This window comes from Chiloscyllium punctatum, chromosome 30 (assembly GCF_047496795.1).
Source record: "Chiloscyllium punctatum isolate Juve2018m chromosome 30, sChiPun1.3, whole genome shotgun sequence".
Classification (NCBI taxonomy): Eukaryota; Metazoa; Chordata; class Chondrichthyes; order Orectolobiformes; family Hemiscylliidae; genus Chiloscyllium; species Chiloscyllium punctatum.
This window is the reverse complement of record NC_092768.1, coordinates 17,381,439-17,403,072: the sequence shown is the minus strand read 5'-3', so window position 1 is coordinate 17,403,072 and position 21,634 is coordinate 17,381,439. Positions and strand designations below refer to the sequence as shown.

The window sequence follows — 21,634 nt, the reverse complement described above, 5'->3', positions numbered from 1 at the left end:
AGCCCCTGGATTTCACAAACTGTGGCGCGCTTTTGATTTGATTTATTGTTGCATGTACCTAAGTAAGAGTAACAAAAAGATGGGGTACTGGGCTAATGGTCGGATACTTGGTCGTGTGGAAGAGCAGAGGGATCTTGGTGTCCATGTACACAGATCTCTGAAAGTTGCCACCCAGGTAAATAGTGCAGTGAAGAAGGCATATGGCGTACTGGCTTTTATTGGTAGAGGAATTGAGTTCCGGAGTCCTGAGGTCATGCTGCAGTTGTATAAGGCTCTGGTGCGGCCGCATCTGGAATATTGTGTGCAGTTTTGGTCGCCATACTATAGGAAGGATGTGGAGGCACTGGAACGGGTGCAGAGGAGGTTTACCAGGATGTTGCCTGGTATGGTAGGAAAATCCTATGAGGAAAGGCTGAGGCACTTGGGGTTGTTTTCATTGTAGAAGAGAAGGTTTAGGGGTGACTTGATAGAGGTGTACAAGATGATTAGGGAGTTAGATAGGGTTGACAGTGAGAACCTTTTTCCACGTATGGAGTCAGCTATCACGAGGGGGCATAGCTTTAAATTAAGGGGTGGTAGGTATAGGACAGATGTTAGGGGTAGATTCTTTACTCAGCGGGTTGTGAGTTCATGGAATGCCCTGCCAGTAGCAGTGGTGGACTCTCCCTCTTTATGGGCCTTAGATAGGCATATGGAGGATAGTGGGTTAGTGTAGGTTAGGTGGGCTTGGATCGGCGCAACATCGAGGGCCAAAGGGCCTGTACTGCGCTGTATTGTTCTGTGTTCTAGTACAGTGAAAAGTCTTGTTTTGCGAGCAGTACAGACAGACCATAGGATGCTCAGACAGATTGAGGCAGACAGGCTGCACAGGAGGTACACAAGATCGACATTCAAATTGAAATGGGAGATAAATGATCAGAAATCTAATAACAGCTGGGAAGAAGGGGTTATTGAGCCTGTGGGTCGGTGTGTCTAAGCTTTTGTATCTTCTGTCTGACAGAAGAGATTGTAACTGGGGGTGGGATGGCTCTTTGATGATGTTGGTGCCTTCCTGGGACAGTGAGAAGTGTAGCTGCAGTCAATGGTTGGCAGCTTGGTCTGGGCTGTGTTCATATCTCTCTGGGTAGTTGCTCACGGTCCTGGGGACAGAGCAGCTGCCATACCAGGCTGTGATGTACTCCGAGAGAATGTTTTCTATGGTGAGGCTCCCTAATAGACGTGCCAAAATTCCTTAACCTCGTGAGGCAGCAGAGGTGTTGTTTCTGCCTTCCTGTCTGTCCCACCTAGATGGGTGCTCCAGTGGATTATATCTGGAGACTGGAAGGTTTTAGGGAGGAGGAGGAAATTACTGCAGCTGCCTGGAATCTGTACAAAATGTGCTGGAGGTCACAGCGAGCTAGGCAGCATCCATGGAGACAGACAGACAGAAAGGGAGAGCGAGAGCAAGCTAACATTCCCATCATCACGTCTTCACCAGCACGTATTTTTGTTTTGGGAAAGGTATCAGGAATATTGATTGTGGGATTAATATGGGTCAGTAAAGCTGGGCGTAACATACTGTTCTCCTTTGAAAGTGGAGTAGCAGAAAGCATAAGGGACTGTCAGAGAATACAGGAGGATATAGATAGACTGTAGAGTCATGTTAAAATTGTACAAGACATTGGTCCGGCTGCATTTAGAATATTGTGTACAGTTCTGATCGCCACATTACCAAAAGGATGTGGACACTTTGGAGAGGGTGCAGTGACGGTTTAGGAGGATGTTACCTGGTATGGAAGGTGCTAGCTATGAAGAGAGGTTGAGTAGGTTAGGATTGTTTTCATTATAAAAAAGGAGATTGAGGGGGGACCTGATTGAGGTTTACAAAAGCATGAGGAATATAGACAGGGTGGATAGAGACAAGTATTTTCCCAGGGTAAAGGATTCAATAACGAGAGGTCACACTTTCAAGGTGAGAGGTGGAAAGTTTAAGGGGGATACACACAAGTACTTCACACAGAGGGTGGTGGGCATTTGGAACATGTTGCCAGCCGAGATGGTAGAGGCAGGCATGGTAGATTCATTTAAGATGTATCTGGACAGATACATGAGAAGGTGGGGAGCAGAGGGATACAGATGGTTAGGAATTGGGCGACAGGTTTAGACAGTAGATTTGGATCGGCTCAGGCTTGGAGGGCCGAAAGACCTGTTCCTGGGCTGTAAATTTCTTTGAATTAGTGGCATGTGACCTCATACATTCCCCACCCCCCCCCCCCACCCCCCCCAACCCCCAACAAGGGGAGGGGCAAAGTTAGGCACTGTCTGAAATCTTCCCTGAAAGAAGGCTACCTCTCCCGAAATCATCACAACGAAGCCATGTCCAGCCAAACTACATTGTTGTGCCATGCCCTACCGTACAGGACACAAGCTGCTGTATAAACAGAGCTCTCAGGTTCCAGTGTGTGACCTAATAAACCCACAACCCTGCAGCCTTTACAAACCAGCTGACGGTGAAAACCATTGAAGGAAGCAGCGCATTAATCACAGGAATCATTTAGGAATTTATTCGCTGTAATCATTTTGGAACGATCGACAGCTCTCGGTTTGGAACGAGCTGCCCAGGGTCTCCAGTTCCTGGTGGATTGGGGTGTATTCCCGTGATCAGAAGACACAGTCCACAGGCTCCTTCACTTTACCCTCGTCCACAGCAGGACTGTTGGGATTGTGATCCAACAGCCAATCAGCCAGCCAGGTCTGTAACAGGAGACAAACCCAGCAGCTGTTACCGTACACTGGTTCAATTCCTGCACCAGGAAGATCTCACCGTCTCCATCTTGTTCCTCATTATCATCTGCTCTCCCCCCCCCCCCCCCCCCCCCCGTCCCATCTGAACCAAACCCCTCACTCCCCGTCACCTGGAACCTCCTTCCTCGTGGAAGTACCCTACACAGGGGGCCAGGGAGATGGGGCTATTCCAGACTGAGGGAGGGTCCAGGAGGGAGGGCGAAGGGGATACTGGGTAAGGGTCCGGTGGGGATGGGGATACTGAGTGAGGGTCCGGGGGGGATGGGGATACTGAGTGAGGGTCCGGGGGGGGATGGGGATACTGAGTGAGGGTCCGGGGGGGGATGGGGATACTGAGTGAGGGTCCGGGGGGGGATGGGGATACTGAGTGAGGGTCCGGGGGGGGATGGGGATACTGAGTGAGGGTCCGGGGGAGGATGGGGATACTGAGTGAGGGTCCGGGGGGGGATGGGGATACTGAGTGAGGGTCCGGGGGGGGATGGGGATACTGAGTGAGGGTCCGGGGGAGAATGGGGATACTGAGTGAGGGTCCGGGGGGGGATGGGGATACTGAGTGAGGGTCCGGGGGGGGAATGGGGATACTGAGTGAGGGTCCGGGGGGGGATGGGGATACTGAGTGAGGGTCCGGGGGAGGATGGGGATACTGAGTGAGGGTCCGGGGGGGATGGGGATACTGAGTGAGGGTCCGGGGGGGGGGGGGGGGGGGGGAATACTGAGTGAGGGTCCGGGGGGGATGGGGATACTGAGTGAGGGTCCGGGGGAGGATGGGGATACTGAGTGAGGGTCCGGGGGGGTGATGGGGATACTGAGTGAGGGTCCGGGGGAGGATGGGGATACTGAGTGAGGGTCCGGGGGGGGATGGGGATACTGAGTGAGGGTCCAGGGGGGGATGGGGATACTGAGTGAGGGTCCGGGGGAGGATGGGGATACTGAGTGAGGGTCCGGGGGGGGGGGGGAATACTGAGTGAGGGTCCGGGGGGGATGGGGATACTGAGTGAGGGTCCGGGGGGGGGGATGGGGACTCTGAGTGAGGGTCCGGGGGGGGATGGGGATACTGAGTGAGGGTCCGGGGGGGATGGGGACTCTGAGTGAGGGTCCGGGGGGGGATGGGGACTCTGAGTGAGGGTCCGGGGGGGGATGGGGATACTGAGTGAGGGTCCGGGGGGATGGGGATACTGAGTGAGGGTCCGGGGGGGGGATGGGGACTCTGAGTGAGGGTCCGGGGGGGATGGGGATGGGGATACTGAGTGAGGGTCCGGGGGAGGATGGGGATATTGAGTGAGGGTCCGGGGGGGGATGGGGATACTGAGTGAGGGTCCGGGGGGGGGGGGGGATGGGGATGGGGATACTGAGTGAGGGTACGGGGGGGGATGGGGATACTGAGTGAGGGTCCGGGGGGGGATGGGGATACTGAGTGAGGGTCCGGGGGGGGGATGGGGATACTGAGTGAGGGTCCGGGGGGGGGATGGGGATACTGAGTGAGGGTCCGGGGGGGGGATGGGGATACTGAGTGAGGGTCCGGGGGCGATGGGGATACTGAGTGAGGGTCCGGGGGGGGATGGGGATGGGGATACTGAGTGAGGGTCCGGGGGGGGATGGGGATACTGAGTGAGGGTCCGGGGGAGGATGGGGATACTGAGTGAGGGTCCGGATGGGGATGGGGATACTGAGTGAGGGTCCGGGGGAGGATGGGGATACTGAGTGAGGGTCCGGGGGGGATGGGGATGGGGATACTGAGTGAGGGTCCGGGGGGGGATGGGGATGGGGATACTGAGTGAGGGTCCGGGGGGGGATGGGGATGGGGCTACTGAGTGAGGGTCCGGGGGGGGGATGGGGTTGGGAATACTGAGTGAGGGTCCGGGGGGGGATGGGGATACTGAGTGAGGGTCCGGGGGGGGATGGGGATACTGGGTAAGGGTCCGGGGGGGATGGGGACACTGAGTGAGTGTCCGGGGGGATGGGGATACTGAGTGAGGGTCCGGGGGGGGATGGGGATACTGAGTTAGGGTCTGGGGGGATGGGGAGACTGAGTGAGGGTCTGGGGGGATGGGGACACTCAGTGAGGGTCAGGGGGAGGATGGGGATACTGGGTAAGGGTCCGGGGGGGATGGGGGACACTGAGTGAGGGTCCGGGGGGATGGGAATACTGAGTGAGGGTCCGGGGGGGGATGGGGATACTGAGTTAGGGTCTGGGGGGATGGGGAGACTGAGTGAGGGTCTGGGGGGATGGGGACACTGAGTGAGGGTCCGGGGCGATGGAGAGACCGAGTAAGGGTGGGGTGGCGGGGGGGCAGGGTGGGGGGTGGTGGGGAGGGGAGGTGGGCATGGGATTTATCCTCGGCAGCTCTTAAACTCCGCTACCCACCCACATTATCCCCCACTCCGCTACCCGCTCACATTATCCCCACTCCCCAACTCCGCTACCCGCTCACATTATCCCCACTCCCCAACTCCGCTACCCAACCACATTATCCCCACTCCCCCACTCTGCTACCCACCCACATTAACCCCACTCCCCCACTCTGCTACCCACCCACATTATCCCCAATCCCCAACTCCGCGACCCACCCACATTATCCCCAACTCTGCTACCCACCCACATTATCCCCACTCCCCAACTCCGCTACCCACCCACATTATCCCCACTCCCCAACTCCGCTACCCACCCACATTATCCCCACTCCCCAACTCCGCTACCCACCCACATTATCCCCAATCCCCAACTCCGCGACCCACCCACATTATCCCCACTCCACAACTCCGCTACCCACCCACATTATCCCCACTCCCCAACTCCGCTACCCACCCACATTATCCCCACTCCCCAACTCCGCTACCCACCCACATTATCCCCAACTCTGCTACCCACCCACATTATCCCCACTCCCCCACTCCGCTACCCACCCACATTATCCCCAACTCCGCTACCTACCCACATTATCCCCAACTCCCCAACTCCGCTACCCACCCACATTATCCCCACTCCCCAACTGTGCTACCCACCCACATTATCCCCAACTCCGCTACCCACCCACATTATCTCCAACTCCGCTACCCACCCACATTATCCCCACTCCCCAACTCCGCTACCCACCCACATTATCCCCAACTCCGATACCCACCCACATTATCTCCAACTCCGCTACCCACCCACATTATCCCCACTCCCCAACTCCGCTACCCACCCACATTATCCCCACTCCCCAACTCCGCTACCCACCTACATTATCCCCACTCCCCAACTCCGCTACCCAGCCACATTATCCCCAACTCCCCAACTCCGCTACCCGCCCACATTATCCCCCCTCCCCCACTCCGCTACCCACCCACATTATCCCCAACTCCACTACCCACCCACATTATCCCCAACTCCGCTACCCGCCCACATTATCCCCACTCCGCAACCTACCCACATTATCGCAACTCCGCGACCCACCCACATTATCCCCCACTCCGCTACCCACCCACATTATCCCCACTCCCCAACTCCGCTACCCACCCACATTATCCCCACTCCCCAACTCCGCTACCCACCCACATTATCCCCACTCCCCAACTCCGCTACCCACCCACATTATCCGCAACTCCCCAACTCCGCTACCCACCCACATTATCCCCACTCCCCAACTCTGCTACCCACCCACATTATCCCCAACTCCGCTACCCACCCACATTATCCCCACTCCCCCACTCCCCCACTCCGCTACCCACCCACATTATCCCCAACTCCACTACCCACCCACATTATCCCCAACTCCACTACCCACCCACATTATCCCCAACTCCACTACCCACCCACATTATCCCCTCTCCCCAACTCCGCTACCCACCCACATTATCCCCCACTCCACTACCCACCCACATTATCCCCAACTCACCAACTCCGCTACCCGCCCACATTATCCCCACTCCCCAACTCCGCTACCCACCCACATTATCCCCACTCCCCAACTCCGCTACCCACCCACATTATCCCCACTCCCCAACTCCGCTACCCACCCACATTATCCCCACTCCCCAACTCCGCCACCAGCCCACATTATCCCCACTCCCCAACTCCGCTACCCACCCACATTATCCCCACTCCCCCACTCCGCTACCCACCCACATTATCCCCACTCCGCTACCCGGCCACATTATCCCCACTCCCCCACTCCCCCACTCCGCTACCCACCCACATTATCACCACTCCCCAACTCCGCTACCCACCCACATTATCCCCACTCCCCCACTCCGCTACCCACCCACATTATCCCCAACTCCGCTACCCACCCACATTATCCCCACTCCGCTACCCACCCACATTATCCCCACTCCCCAACTCCACTACCCACCCACATTATCCCCACTCCCCAACTCCGCTACCCACCCACATTATCCCCAACTCCACTACCCACCCACATTATCCCCAACTCCGCTACCCACCCACATTATCCCCAACTCCCCAACTCCGCTACCCACCCACATTATCCCCAATCCCCAACTCCGCTAACCACCCACATTATCCCCAACTCCACTACCCACCCACATTATCCCCAACTCCGCTACCCACCCACATTATCCACACTCCCCAACTCCGCTACCCACCCACATTATCCCCAACTCCCCAACTCCGCTACCCACCCACATTATCCCCAACTCCCCAACTCCGCTACCCACCCACATTATCCCCAATCCCCAACTCTGCTACCCACCCACGTTATCCCCAACTCCGCTACCCACCCACATTATCCCCAATCCCCAACTCCGCTAACCACCCACATTATCCCCAACTCCGCTACCCACCCACATTATCCCCAATCCCCAACTCCGCTAACCACCCACATTATCCCCAACTCTGCTACCCACCCACATTATCCCCACTCCCCAACTCCGCTACCCACCCACATTACCCCACTCCCCAACTCCGCTACCCACCCACATTATCCCCCACTCCGCTACCCACCCACATTATCCCCACTCCCCCACTCCGCTACCCACCCACATTATCCCCAACTCCGCTACCCACCCACATTATCCCCACTCCGCTACCCACCCACATTATCCCCACTCCCCAACTCCGCGACCCACCCACATTATCCCCAACTCCGCTACCCACACACATTATCCCCACTCCGCTACCCACCCACCTTATCCCCACTCCCCAACTCCGCTACCCGCCCACATTATCCCCACTCCCCAACTCCGCTACCCGCCCACATTATCCCCAATCCCCAACTCCGCTACCCACCCACATTATCCCCACTCCGCTACCCACCCACATTATCCCCACTCCCCCACTCCGCTACCCACCCACATTATCCCCACTCTCCAACTCCGCTACCCACCCATATTATCCCCACTCCCCCACTCTGCTACCCACCCACATTATCCCCACTCCCCAACTCCGCTACCCACCCACATTATCCCCACTCCCCCACTCCGCTACCCACCCACATTATCCCCAACTCCGCTACCCACCCACATTATCCCCTATCCCCAACTCCGCTACCCACCCACATTATCCCCAATCCCCAACTCCGCTACCCACCTACATTATCCCCACTCCCCAACTCCGCTACCCACCCACATTATCCCCACTCCCCCACTCCGCTACCCACCCACATTATCCCCAACTCCGCTACCCACCCACATTATCCCCACTCTCCAACTCCGCTACCCACCCACATTATCCCCAACTCCGCTACCCGCCCACCTTATCCCCACTCCCCCACTCCGCTACCCACCCACATTATCCCCACTCCCCAACTCCGCTACCCGCCCACATTATCCCCACTCCCCAACTCCGCTACCCGCCCACATTATCCCCACTCCCCCACTCCGCTACCCACCCACATTATCCCCACTCCCCCACTCCGCTACCCGCCCACATTATCCCCAATCCCCAACTCCGCTACCCACCCACATTATCCCCACTCCCCCACTCTGCTACCCACCCACATTATACCCACTCCCCAAACTCCGCTACCCACCCACATTATCCCCACTCCCCAACTCTGCTACCCACCCACATTATCCCCACTCCCCCACTCCGCTACCCACCCACGTTATCCCCACTCCCCAACTCCACTACCCACCCACATTATCCCCAACTCCGCTACCCGCCCACATTATCCCCACTCCCCCACTCCGCTACCCACCCACATTATCCCCACTCCCCAACTCCGCTACCCGCCCACATTATCCCCACTCCCCAACTCCGCTACCCGCCCACATTTTCCCCACTCCCCAACTCCACTACCCACCCATATTATCCCCAACTCCGCTACCCGCCCACATTATCCCCACTCCCCAACTCCGCTACCCGCCCACATTATCCCCACTCCCCAACTCCGCTACCCGAAACATTATCCCCAATCCCCAACTCCGCTACCCACCCATATTATCCCCACTCCGCTACCCACCCACATTATCCCCAACTCCCCAACTCCGCTACCCACCCACATTATCCCCACTCCGCTACCCACCCACATTATCCCCAACTCCCCAACTCCGCTACCCACCCACATTATCCCCACTCCGCTACCCACCCACATTATCCCCAACTCCGCTACCCACCCACATTATCCCCACTCCGCTACCCACCCACATTATCCCCAACTCCCCCACTCCACTACCCACCCACATTATCCCCAACTCCGCTACCCACCCACATTATCCCCAATCCCCAACTCCGCTACCCACCTACATTATCCCCACTCCCCAACTCCGCTACCCACCCACATTATCCCCACTCCCCCACTCCGCTACCCACCCACATTATCCCCAACTCCGCTACCCACCCACATTATCCCCACTCTCCAACTCCGCTACCCACCCACATTATCCCCAACTCCGCTACCCGCCCACATTATCCCCACTCCCCCACTCCGCTACCCACCCACATTATCCCCACTCCCCAACTCCGCTACCCGCCCACATTATCCCCACTCCCCAACTCCGCTACCCGCCCACATTATCCCCACTCCCCAACTCCACTACCCACCCACATTATCCCCAACTCCGCTACCCGCCCACATTATCCCCACTCCCCAACTCCGCTACCCGCCCACATTATCCCCAATCCCCAACTCCGCTACCCACCCACATTATCCCCACTCCGCTACCCACCCACATTATCCCCACTCTCCAACTCCGCTACACACCCACATTATCCCCACTCCCCCACTCTGCTACCCACCCACATTATACCCACTCCCCAACTCCGCTACCCACCCACATTATCCCCACTCCCCAACTCTGCTACCCACCCACATTATCCCCACTCCCCCACTCCGCTACCCACCCACGTTATCCCCACTCCCCAACTCCACTACCCACCCACATTATCCCCACTCCCCCACCCGGCTACCCACCCACATTATCCCCCACTCCGCTACCCACCCACATTATCCCCAATCCCCAACTCCGCTACCCACCCACATTATCCCCACTCCCCAACTCTGCTACCCACCCACATTATCCCCACTCCCCAACTCCGCTACCCACGCACATTATCCCCACTCCCCCACTCCGCTACCCACCCACATTATCCCCACTCCCCCACTCCGCTACCCACCCACACTATCCCCACTCCCCAACTCCGCTACCCACCCACATTATCCCCACTCCCCCACTCCGCTACCCACCCACATTATCCCCACTCCCCAACTCCGCTACCCACCCACATTATCCCCCACTCCGCTACCCACCCACATTATCCCCACTCCCCAACTCCGCTACCCACCCACATTATCCCCACTCCCCAACTCCGCTACCCACCCACATTATCCCCACTCCCCAACTCCACTACCCACCCACATTATCCCCACTCCCCAACTCCGCTACCCACCCACATTATCCCCACTCCCCAACTCCGCTACCCACCCACAATATCCCCACTCCCCAACTCCGCTACCCACCCACATTATCCCCACTCCCCAACTCCGCGACCCACCCACATTATCCCCACTCCCCAACTCCGCTACCCACCCACATTATCCCCACTCCCCAACTCCGCTACCCACCCACATTATCCCCAACTCCGCTACCCACCCACATTATCCCCAACTCCCCAACTCCGCTACCCACCCACATTATCCCCAACTCCGCTACCCACCCACATTATCCCCACTCCCCCACTCCGCTACCCACCCACATTATCCCCACTCCCCCACTCCGCTACCCACCCACATTATCCCCAACTCCGCTACCCACCCACATTATCCCCACTCCGCTACCCACCCACATTATCCCCACTCCGCTACCCACCCACATTATCCCCAACTCCGCTACCCACACACATTATCCCCACTCCGCTACCCACCCACATTATCCCCACTCCCCAACTCCGCTACCCACCCACATTATCCCCAACTCCCCAACTCCGCTACCCACCCACATTATCCCCAACTCCCCAACTCCGCTACCCACCCACATTATCCCCAATCCCCAACTCCGCTACCCACCCACGTTATCCCCAACTCGGCTACCCACCCACATTATCCCCAATCCCCAACTCCGCTAACCACCCACATTATCCCCAACTCCGCTAACCACCCACATTATCCCCAATCCCCAACTCCACTACCCACCCACATTATCCCCACTCTCGAACTCCGCTACCCACCCACATTATCCCAAACTCCGCTACCCGCCCACATTAGCCCCACTCCCCAACTCCGCTACCCGCCCACATTATCCCCACTCCCCAACTCCGCTACCCGCCCACATTATCCCCACTCCCCAACTCCGCTACCCGCCCACATTATCCCCACTCCCCAACTCCGCTACCCGCCCACATTATCCCCAATCCCCAACTCCGCTACCCACCCACATTATCCCCACTCCGCTACCCACCCACATTATCCCCACTCCCCCACTCCGCTACCCACCCACATTATCCCCACTCTCCAACTCCGCTACCCACCCATATTATCCCCACTCCCCCACTCTGCTACCCACCCACATTATCCCCACTCCCCAACTCCGCTACCCACCCACATTATCCCCACTCCCCCACTCCGCTACCCACCCACATTATCCCCAACTCCGCTACCCACCCACATTATCCCCAATCCCCAACTCCGCTACCCACCCACATTATCCCCAATCCCCAACTCCGCTACCCACCTACATTATCCCCACTCCCCAACTCCGCTACCCACCCACATTATCCCCACTCCCCCACTCCGCTACCCACCCACATTATCCCCAACTCCGCTTCCCACCCACATTATCCCCACTCTCCAACTCCGCTACCCACCCACATTATCCCCAACTCCGCTTCCCGCCCACATTATCCCCACTCCCCCACTCCGCTACCCACCCACATTATCCCCACTCCCCAACTCCGCTACCCGCCCACATTATCCCCACTCCCCAACTCCGCTACCCGCCCACATTATCCCCACTCCCCAACTCCGCTACCCACCCACATTATCCCCACTCCCCAACTCCACTACCCACCCACATTATCCCCAACTCCGCTACCCGCCCACATTATCCCCACTCCCCAACTCCGCTACCCGCCCACATTATCCCCAATCCCCAACTCCGCTACCCACCCACATTATCCCCACTCCGCTACCCACCCACATTATCCCCACTCTCCAACTCCGCTACCCACCCACATTATCCCCACTCCCCCACTCTGCTACCCACCCACATTATACCCACTCCCCAACTCCGCTACCCACCCACATTATCCCCACTCCCCAACTCTGCTAACCACCCACATTATCCCCACTCCCCCACTCCGCTACCCACCCACGTTATCCCCACTCCCCAACTCCACTACCCACCCACATTATCCCCACTCCCCCACTCCGCTACCCACCCACATTATCCCCCACTCCGCTACCCACCGACATTATCCCCAATCCCCAACTCCGCTACCCACCCACATTATCCCCACTCCCCAACTCTGCTACCCACCCACATTATCCCCACTCCCCAACTCCGCTACCCGCCCACATTATCCCCACTCCCCAACTCCGCTACCCGAAACATTATCCCCAATCCCCAACTCCGCTACCCACCCACATTATCCCCACTCCGCTACCCACCCACATTATCCCCAACTCCCCAACTCCGCTACCCACCCACATTATCCCCACTCCGCTACCCACCCACATTATCCCCAACTCCCCAACTCCGCTACCCACCCACATTATCCCCACTCCGCTACCCACCCACATTATCCCCAACTCCCCAACTCCGCTACCCACCCACATTATCCCCACTCCGCTACCCACCCACATTATCCCCAACTCCCCCACTCCACTACCCACCCACATTATCCCCAACTCCGCTACCCACCCACATTATCCCCAATCCCCAACTCCGCTACCCACCTACATTATCCCCACTCCCCAACTCCGCTACCCACCCACATTATCCCCACTCCCCCACTCCGCTACCCACCCACATTATCCCCAACTCCGCTACCCACCCACATTATCCCCACTCTCCAACTCCGCTACCCACCCACATTATCCCCAACTCCGCTACCCGCCCACATTATCCCCACTCCCCCACTCCGCTACCCACCCACATTATCCCCACTCCCCAACTCCGCTACCCGCCCACATTATCCCCACTCCCCAACTCCGCTACCCGCCCACATTATCCCCACTCCCCAACTCCACTACCCACCCACATTATCCCCAACTCCGCTACCCGCCCACATTATCCCCACTCCCCAACTCCGCTACCCGCCCACATTATCCCCAATCCCCAACTCCGCTACCCACCCACATTATCCCCACTCCGCTACCCACCCACATTATCCCCACTCTCCAACTCCGCTACACACCCACATTATCCCCACTCCCCCACTCTGCTACCCACCCACATTATACCCACTCCCCAACTCCGCTACCCACCCACATTATCCCCACTCCCCAACTCTGCTACCCACCCACATTATCCCCACTCCCCCACTCCGCTACCCACCCACGTTATCCCCACTCCCCAACTCCACTACCCACCCACATTATCCCCACTCCCCCACCCGGCTACCCACCCACATTATCCCCCACTCCGCTACCCACCCACATTATCCCCAATCCCCAACTCCGCTACCCACCCACATTATCCCCACTCCCCAACTCTGCTACCCACCCACATTATCCCCACTCCCCAACTCCGCTACCCACGCACATTATCCCCACTCCCCCACTCCGCTACCCACCCACATTATCCCCACTCCCCCACTCCGCTACCCACCCACACTATCCCCACTCCCCAACTCCGCTACCCACCCACATTATCCCCACTCCCCCACTCCGCTACCCACCCACATTATCCCCACTCCCCAACTCCGCTACCCACCCACATTATCCCCCACTCCGCTACCCACCCACATTATCCCCACTCCCCAACTCCGCTACCCACCCACATTATCCCCACTCCCCAACTCCGCTACCCACCCACATTATCCCCACTCCCCAACTCCACTACCCACCCACATTATCCCCACTCCCCAACTCCGCTACCCACCCACATTATCCCCACTCCCCAACTCCGCTACCCACCCACAATATCCCCACTCCCCAACTCCGCTACCCACCCACATTATCCCCACTCCCCAACTCCGCGACCCACCCACATTATCCCCACTCCCCAACTCCGCTACCCACCCACATTATCCCCACTCCCCAACTCCGCTACCCACCCACATTATCCCCAACTCCGCTACCCACCCACATTATCCCCAACTCCCCAACTCCGCTACCCACCCACATTATCCCCAACTCCGCTACCCACCCACATTATCCCCACTCCCCCACTCCGCTACCCACCCACATTATCCCCACTCCCCCACTCCGCTACCCACCCACATTATCCCCAACTCCGCTACCCACCCACATTATCCCCACTCCGCTACCCACCCATATTATCCCCACTCCGCTACCCACCCACATTATCCCCAACTCCGCTACCCACACACATTATCCCCACTCCGCTACCCACCCACATTATCCCCACTCCCCAACTCCGCTACCCACCCACATTATCCCCAACTCCCCAACTCCGCTACCCACCCACATTATCCCCAACTCCCCAACTCCGCTACCCACCCACATTATCCCCAATCCCCAACTCCGCTACCCACCCACGTTATCCCCAACTCGGCTACCCACCCACATTATCCCCAATCCCCAACTCCGCTAACCACCCACATTATCCCCAACTCCGCTAACCACCCACATTATCCCCAATCCCCAACTCCACTACCCACCCACATTATCCCCACTCTCGAACTCCGCTACCCACCCACATTATCCCCAACTCCGCTACCCGCCCACATTAGCCCCACTCCCCAACTCCGCTACCCGCCCACATTATCCCCACTCCCCAACTCCGCTACCCGCCCACATTATCCCCACTCCCCAACTCCGCTACCCGCCCACATTATCCCCAATCCCCAACTCCGCTACCCACCCACATTATCCCCACTCCGCTACCCACCCACATTATCCCCACTCCCCCACTCCGCTACCCACCCACATTATCCCCACTCTCCAACTCCGCTACCCACCCATATTATCCCCACTCCCCCACTCTGCTACCCACCCACATTATCCCCACTCCCCAACTCCGCTACCCACCCACATTATCCCCACTCCCCCACTCCGCTACCCACCCACATTATCCCCAACTCCGCTACCCACCCACATTATCCCCAATCCCCAACTCCGCTACCCACCCACATTATCCCCAATCCCCAACTCCGCTACCCACCTACATTATCCCCACTCCCCAACTCCGCTACCCACCCACATTATCCCCACTCCCCCACTCCGCTACCCACCCACATTATCCCCAACTCCGCTTCCCACCCACATTATCCCCACTCTCCAACTCCGCTACCCACCCACATTATCCCCAACTCCGCTTCCCGCCCACATTATCCCCACTCCCCCACTCCGCTACCCACCCACATTATCCCCACTCCCCAACTCCGCTACCCGCCCACATTATCCCCACTCCCCAACTCCGCTACCCGCCCACATTATCCCCACTCCCCAACTCCGCTACCCGCCCACATTATCCCCACTCCCCAACTCCACTACCCACCCACATTATCCCCAACTCCGCTACCCGCCCACATTATCCCCACTCCCCAACTCCGCTACCCGCCCACATTATCCCCAATCCCCAACTCCGCTACCCACCCACATTATCCCCACTCTCCAACTCCGCTACCCACCCACATTATCCCCACTCCCCCACTCTGCTACCCACCCACATTATACCCACTCCCCAACTCCGCTACCCACCCACATTATCCCCACTCCCCAACTCTGCTAACCACCCACATTATCCCCACTCCCCCACTCCGCTACCCACCCACGTTATCCCCACTCCCCAACTCCACTACCCACCCACATTATCCCCACTCCCCCACTCCGCTACCCACCCACATTATCCCCCACTCCGCTACCCACCGACATTATCCCCAATCCCCAACTCCGCTACCCACCCACATTATCCCCACTCCCCAACTCTGCTACCCACCCACATTATCCCCACTCCCCAACTCCACTACCCACTCACATTATCCCCAACTCCGCTACCCGCCCACATTATCCCCACTCCCCAACTCCGCTACCCGCCCACATTATCCCCACTCCCCAACTCCGCTACCCACCCACATTATCCCCAATCCCCAACTCCGCTACCCACCCACATTATCCCCACTCCCCAACTCCGCTACCCACCCACATTATCCCCACTCCCCAACTCCGCTACCCACCCACATTATCCCCACTCCCCAACTCCGCTACCCGCCCACATTATCCTCACTCCCCAACTCCGCTACCCACCCACATTATCCCCAATCTCCAACTCCGCTACCCACCCACATTATCCCCACTCCCCCACTCTGCTACCCACCCACATTATCCCCACTCCCCAACTCCGCTACCCACCCACATTATCCCCACTCCGCTACCCACCCACATTATCCCCACTCCCCCACTCCGCTACCCACCCACACTATCCCCACTCCCCAACTCCGCTACCCACCCACATTATCCCCACTCCCCCACTCCGCTACCCACCCACATTATCCCCACTCCCCAACTCCGCTACCCACCCACATTATCCCCCACTCCGCTACCCACCCACATTATCCCCACTCCCCAACTCCGCTACCCACCCACATTATCCCCACTCCCCAACTCCGCTACCCACCCACATTATCCCCACTCCCCAACTCCGCTACCCACCCACAATATCCCCACTCCCCAACTCCGCTACCCACCCACATTATCCCCACTCCCCAACTCCGCGACCCACCCACATTATCCCCACTCCCCAACTCCGCTACCCACCCACATTATCCCCACTCCCCAACTCCGCTACCCACCCACATTATCCCCACTCCCCAACTCCGCTACCCACCCACATTATCCGCACTCCCCAACTCCGCTACACACCCACATTATCCCCAACTCCCCAACTCCGCTACCCACCCACATTATCCCCACTCCGCCTCCCACCCACATTATCCCCACTCCCCAACTCCGCTACCCACCCACATTATCCCCAACTCCCCAACTCCACTACCCACCCACATTATCCCCACTCCCCAACTCCGCTACCCACCCACATTATCCCCAACTCCACTACCCACCCACATTATCCCCACTCCCCAACTCCGCTACCCACCCACATTATCCCCAACTCCGCTACCCACCCACATTATCCCCAACTCCCCAACTCCGCTACCCACCCACATTATCCCCACTCCCCAACTCCGCTACCCACCCACATTATCCCCACTCCGCTACCCACCCACATTATCCCCACTCCCCAACTCCGCTACCCACCCACATTATCCCCAACTCCCCAACTCCACTACCCACCCACATTATCCCCACTCCCCCACTCTGCTACCCACCCACATTATCCCCACTCCCCAACTCTGCTACCCAGCCACATTATACCCACTCCCCAACTCCGCGACCCACCCACATTATCCCCACTCCCCAACTCCGCTACCCACCCACATTATCCCCACTCCCCAACTCCGCTACCCACCCACATTATCCCCACTCCCCAACTCCGCTACCCACCCACATTATCCCCACTCCCCAACTCCGCTACCCACCCACATTATCCCCAACTCCCCAACTCCGCTACCCACCCACATTATCCCCACTCCCCAACTCCACTACCCACCCACATTATCCCCACTCCGCTACCCACCCACATTATCCCCACTCCCCAACTCCGCTACCCACCCACATTATCCCCAACTCCCCAACTCCACTACCCACCCACATTATCCCCACTCCCCAACTCCGCTACCCACCCACATTATCCCCAACTCCACAACCCACCCACATTATCCCCAACTCCCCAACTCCGCTACCCACCCACATTATCCCCACTCCCCAACTCCGCTACCCACCCACATTATCCCCAACTCCGCTACCCACCCACATTATCCCCAACTCCCCAACTCCGCTACCCACCCACATTATCCCCACTCCCCAACTCCGCTACCCACCCACATTATCCCCACTCCGCTACCCACCCACATTATCCCCGCTCCCCAACTCCGCTACCCACCCACATTATCCCCAACTCCCCAACTCCACTACCCACCCACATTATCCCCACTCCCCAACTCCGCTACCCACCCACATTATCCCCACTCCGCTACCCACCCACATTATCCCCACTCCCCAACTCCGCTACCCACCCACATTATCCCCAACTCCCCAACTCCACTACCCACCCACATTATCCCCACTCCCCAACTCCGCTACCCACCCACATTATCCCCAACTCCGCTACCCACCCACATTATCCCCACTCCCCCACTCCACTACCCACCCACATTATCCCCACTCCGCTACCCACCCACATTATCCCCACTCCCCAACTCCGCTACCCACCCACATTATCCCCAACTCCACTACCCACCCACATTATCCCCAACTCCGCTACCCACCCACATTATCCCCACTCCCCCACTCCACTACCCACCCACATTATCCCCACTCCGCTACCCACCCACATTATCCCCAACTCCGCTACCGACCCACATTATCCCCAACTCCCCAACTCCGCTCCCCACCCACATTATCCCCACTCCCCAACTCCTCTACCCACCTACATTATCCCCACTCCCCCACTCCGCTACCCACCCACATTATCCCCACTCCCCCACTCCGCTACCCACCCACATTATCCCCAACTCCGCTACCCACCCACATTATCCACACTCCCTCACTCCGCTACCCACCCACATTATCCCCACTCCCCAACTCCGCTACCCACCCACATTATCCCCACTCCCCCACTCCGCTACCCACCCACATTATCCCCACTCCCCAACTCTGCTACCCGCCCACATTATCCCCACTCCCCAACTCCACTACCCACCCACATTATCCCCAACTCCCCAACTCCACTACCCACCCACATTATCCCCAACTCTGCTACCCACCCACATTATCCCCAACTCTGCTACCCACCCACATTATCCCCAACTCTGCTACCCACCCACATTATCCCCAACTCCCCAACTCCGCTACCCACCCACATTATCCCCAACTCCACTACCCACCCACATTATCCCCAACTCCCCAACTCCGCTACCCACCCACATTATCCCCACTCCGCTACCCACCCACATTATCCCCACTCCCCAACTCCGCTACCCACCCACATTATCCCCAACTCCCCAACTCCACTACCCACCCACATTATCCCCACTCCCCCACTCTGCTACCCACCCACATTATCCCCACTCCCCAACTCTGCTACCCAGCCACATTATACCCACTCCCCAACTCCGCGACCCACCCACATTATCCCCACTCCCCAACTCCGCTACCCACCCACATTATCCCCACTCCCCAACTCCGCTACCCACCCACATTATCCCCACTCCCCAACTCCGCTACCCACCCACATTATCCCCAACTCCCCAACTCCGCTACCCACCCACATTATCCCCACTCCCCAACTCCGCTACCCACCCACATTATCCCCACTCCGCTACCCACCCACATTATCCCCACTCCCCAACTCCGCTACCCACCCACATTATCCCCAACTCCCCAACTCCACTACCCACCCACATTATCCCCACTCCCCAACTCCGCTACCCACCCACATTATCCCCAACTCCACAACCCACCCACATTATCCCCAACTCCCCAACTCCGCTACCCACCCACATTATCCCCACTCCCCAACTCCGCTACCCACCCACATTATCCCCAACTCCGCTACCCACCCACATTATCCCCAACTCCCCAACTCCGCTACCCACCCACATTATCCCCACTCCCCAACTCCGCTACCCACCCACATTATCCCCACTCCGCTACCCACCCACATTATCCCCGCTCCCCAACTCCGCTACCCACCCACATTATCCCCAACTCCCCAACTCCACTACCCACCCACATTATCCCCACTCCCCAACTCCGCTACCCACCCACATTATCCCCACTCCGCTACCCACCCACATTATCCCCACTCCCCAACTCCGCTACCCACCCACATTATCCCCAACTCCCCAACTCCACTACCCACCCACATTATCCCCACTCCCCAACTCCGCTACCCACCCACATTATCCCCAACTCCGCTACCCACCCACATTATCCCCACTCCCCCACTCCACTACCCACCCACATTATCCCCACTCCGCTACCCACCCACATTATCCCCACTCCCCAACTCCGCTACCCACCCACATTATCCCCAACTCCACTACCCACCCACATTATCCCCAACTCCGCTACCCACCCACATTATCCCCACTCCCCCACTCCACTACCCACCCACATTATCCCCACTCCGCTACCCACCCACATTATCCCCAACTCCGCTACCGACCCACATTATCCCCAACTCCCCAACTCCGCTCCCCACCCACATTATCCCCACTCCCCAACTCCGCTACCCACCTACATTATCCCCACTCCCCCACTCCGCTACCCACCCACATTATCCCCACTCCCCCACTCCGCTACCCACCCACATTATCACCAACTCCGCTACCCACCCACATTATCCACACTCCCTCACTCCGCTACCCACCCACATTATCCCCACTCCCCAACTCCGCTACCCACCCACATTATCCCCACTCCCCCACTCCGCTACCCACCCACATTATCCCCACTCCCCAACTCTGCTACCCGCCCACATTATCCCCACTCCCCAACTCCACTACCCACCCACATTATCCCCAACTCCCCAACTCCACTACCCACCCACATTATCCCCAACTCTGCTACCCACCCACATTATCCCCAACTCTGCTACCCACCCACATTATCCCCAACTCCCCAACTCCGCTACCCACCCACATTATCCCCAACTCCACTACCCACCCACATTATCCCCAACTCCCCAACTCCGCTACCCACCCACATTATCCCCAACTCCACTACCCACCCACATTATCCCCAACTCCCCCACTCCACTACCCACCCACATTCTCCCCAACTCCACTACCCACCCACATTATCCCCAACTCCACTACCCACCCACATTATCCCCAACTCCGCTACCCACCCACATTATCCCCACTCCCCAACTCCGCTACCCACCCACATTATCCCCACTCCCCAACTCCACTACCCACCCACATTATCCCCAACTCCGCTACCCGCCCACATTATCCCCACTCCCCAACTCCACTACCCACCCACATTATCCCCAACTCCACTACCCGCCCACATTATCCCCACTCCCCAACTCCGCTACCCACCCACATTATCCCCAACTCCACTACCCACCCACATTATCCCCAACTCCGCTACCCACCCACATTATCCCCACTCCCCAACTCCGCTACCCACCCACATTATCCCCAACTCCGCTACCCACC

The 21,634-nt window shown here is 58.5% G+C and overlaps 1 protein-coding gene across 1 annotated transcript in view; it reads right to left on the bottom strand.

The window, feature by feature from the left end:
- Positions 1-2,520: 2,520 nt before the first annotated feature.
- Positions 2,521-21,634, bottom strand: part of LOC140455213 (nucleoside diphosphate kinase homolog 5-like) — a 35,605-nt gene continuing 16,491 nt past the window's right edge. Inside the window, 1 exon segment of the mRNA XM_072549933.1 lies at positions 2,521-2,733. Coding sequence (XP_072406034.1) covers positions 2,641-2,733 — 93 coding nt within the window. The 3' untranslated portion in view covers positions 2,521-2,640.